Here is a 2,500-nt window from a genome sequence, read left to right on the forward strand (position 1 = left end):
TGCATTCCTTGATCTATATCATGGAAAATAAATGAAAAATGTGATTTTAATATTGAATTATTTGACAACTTTCACTTCAAATGTCATATTGCAAATCAAATTTATATAAATATTTGTGAACAATAAGTGGGTAACTGCCTTTAATGAATTTCAACAAAAACTCACTCACTGCAACCACTGATATTCATATGACATGATTGATGTCTTGTAAACTGATTATTTGACATTCACTGTCTCATCATATGACACATATCCATTCCACTGATGCTCAGTTTCTTTTGAATGTTATTTATTTGTTTATTTCAGCAATTGTGCTAAATAAAAAATAAATAGATTAATAAAATGAGACATTCGGACAAGCATAATCCTCAGAAATAACTCGAGACTGTTATGTGCCTCACCTCCCTTGTCTGTCAATTCATATCTATAAATTACATTGTAATGCCATCAGTGAACTTGCTGAAATGTTGAAACCCAAACTGAAAACTACTATTCTATTTGATATGTTTGTTGTGCTGTGCTGGAAATTATTTAAAAGCTCTATCTTTAAAAATCCACATTCAAACACTGATACCCAGGGAAAACGATGTTCATTAGCGAAATCTGACATTAATACATAAAATCCGTGGATTAAAAACATTAAAAGACTAAGAATTCTTCATTCCTGTTAAGCTCACTCTTCCCTTTCTCCTTTAACATCAGACAAGAAAGCAGTCAACATTTTGAACAGGGTTACCGAATAACCTCCTTGTAAAGACAACAACTATATGCCCAAAGCAAAATTATCCAGATTCTAATGATTTGTCATAATACAAATGAATAACCATGGTAGTCATGAATATAAAGATATCAATGAAAAGATATCTTCCTCATCTTCTGAAAATCAGATATTGTCAAACTATGGTCACTACTCCATAAACTAAGAATCTCTGGGTTTCCACATGTTCTTTTCAAATGTTCATGTAATCAATCAGCTATTAGTCAATAATCATGATAATAGGTATTCCAGACCTGTCATGAGCTGTTCCCAACACATGTCATACAAAACCTACTGCCTCATAGGTATTTAACTAGCATACACGAAGATTAGTTTCAACAAGAAAATAATCAAGTAATCAAATAAAATATAAACAGACACATGTACTCCTCAGATATATCTTTTGTGAACTTGAAAAAAACAAGGTGTCCGTGAACACCTATACACGTGAATGCTCCTGACTCAAAGTGCCTCACGACGGCTACTAAAAGCGTGTCATTAAAGGCCAGGGAGTGTGGGATATCCTCTCACAGTGCCATCTCCAGCCCAGCATCCTTCCAGACAGGTCGCCTCCTCCGCCTCCTAACAATATGTCCACGGTGACTACGTGTCTTCTTACTGACTAGGATCTCGTCTCCTTTCCGACCCATCCCTGCCCGTGCTTCGGAGACCGCGTAGACGTCCCCCCGCCGCGTGAAGTGGCCGGGGACGCCAGGTCATGACACAGTGCCAGCCGCCAAAGAGGTTTGAACGTGGAAACACTGCCCCGCCTGAACACCAGAACTCGAAACCCAAACTTTGTCCTTTTTACTGGTTTCATGCCACGATACTTACCTTTCTGAAGCCATGGTGGTGGAGCTACTGCACTGAAGTACTACTAAAAATAGTAATTATCCTCGGCAACGCACTAGAAACCACAGTAATTTCTACATTTTAACACATCAATCTCAGTACATCTACGCGCACCGCCATGACATTGTGTACTGACGGTTCCAGCAATCTTGGAGGCGGCGGAGCTCTGTCTCACCGCGTTCGGGTGCGCTAAGCGAATTTATCCACATTTGTTTTTGTTTTCTAGCTACTATGACAGGCTTTTATTTGTATATCACCTTATATGGAAAAATATAAATTATACAAGAAAAATATGGAAATAAAAAACATTGCTAAGTCCCGCATGAAAATGTTCTCAAACAGATTACTCACAGTACCCACTTTTTGAGTTCATATTTTCCTTTAATAATGTTGAGTAATCACATTTAGATATTTTCAAGCTTTCCAGATATCGATGTTCGTATATTTCTTATAAGCGTGTGGATGCATTCTTTGGAAGATGAAAATGCTAGGTTTGCAAAGAAAAATGCCCTGTTGTAATTTCTCTATTGTAGTTAATCTCACTTGTACTGTAAGTCTGGATACTGAAGAGAGTGAAAATAATTAACTCACACCTGACTGCTTTTCTGAAAATAAATATGCAACATTGTTATTTTTGAGAAATTGATTGTAATTCAAACTCCGCGCCGCATTTCTAATGGCGACGTATATTCAATGTACATGAATATCATTTTCGCAATAGTGATAACAGATGACTATAATGGTAACACGAAACAACCAGTTATTTATATAAAAAAAAAACTTTTGAATATGAATAACCACTATACCAATTATATAAAGTTCACAGGGATATCGGTATTCGCTAACCTTTAACCTTTACCTTTTGCATCATATTCAAACATTTCTACAGAT

The 2,500-nt window shown here is 36.4% G+C and overlaps 1 protein-coding gene across 2 annotated transcripts in view; it reads right to left on the reverse strand.

The window, feature by feature from the left end:
- Positions 1–1,726, reverse strand: part of LOC125043589 (filaggrin-like) — a 245,329-nt gene extending 243,603 nt beyond the window's left edge. For both annotated transcript variants that reach the window (XM_047639807.1, XM_047639803.1), the window contains exon 1: positions 1,592–1,726. In XM_047639807.1, the coding sequence (XP_047495763.1) occupies positions 1,592–1,605 (14 nt within the window). In that variant the 5' untranslated portion in view covers positions 1,606–1,726. The remainder of the gene's footprint in view (positions 1–1,591) is intronic.
- Positions 1,727–2,500: the final 774 nt, after the last annotated feature.

This window comes from Penaeus chinensis, chromosome 34, assembly GCF_019202785.1.
Source record: "Penaeus chinensis breed Huanghai No. 1 chromosome 34, ASM1920278v2, whole genome shotgun sequence".
NCBI lineage: Eukaryota > Metazoa > Arthropoda > Malacostraca > Decapoda > Penaeidae > Penaeus > Penaeus chinensis.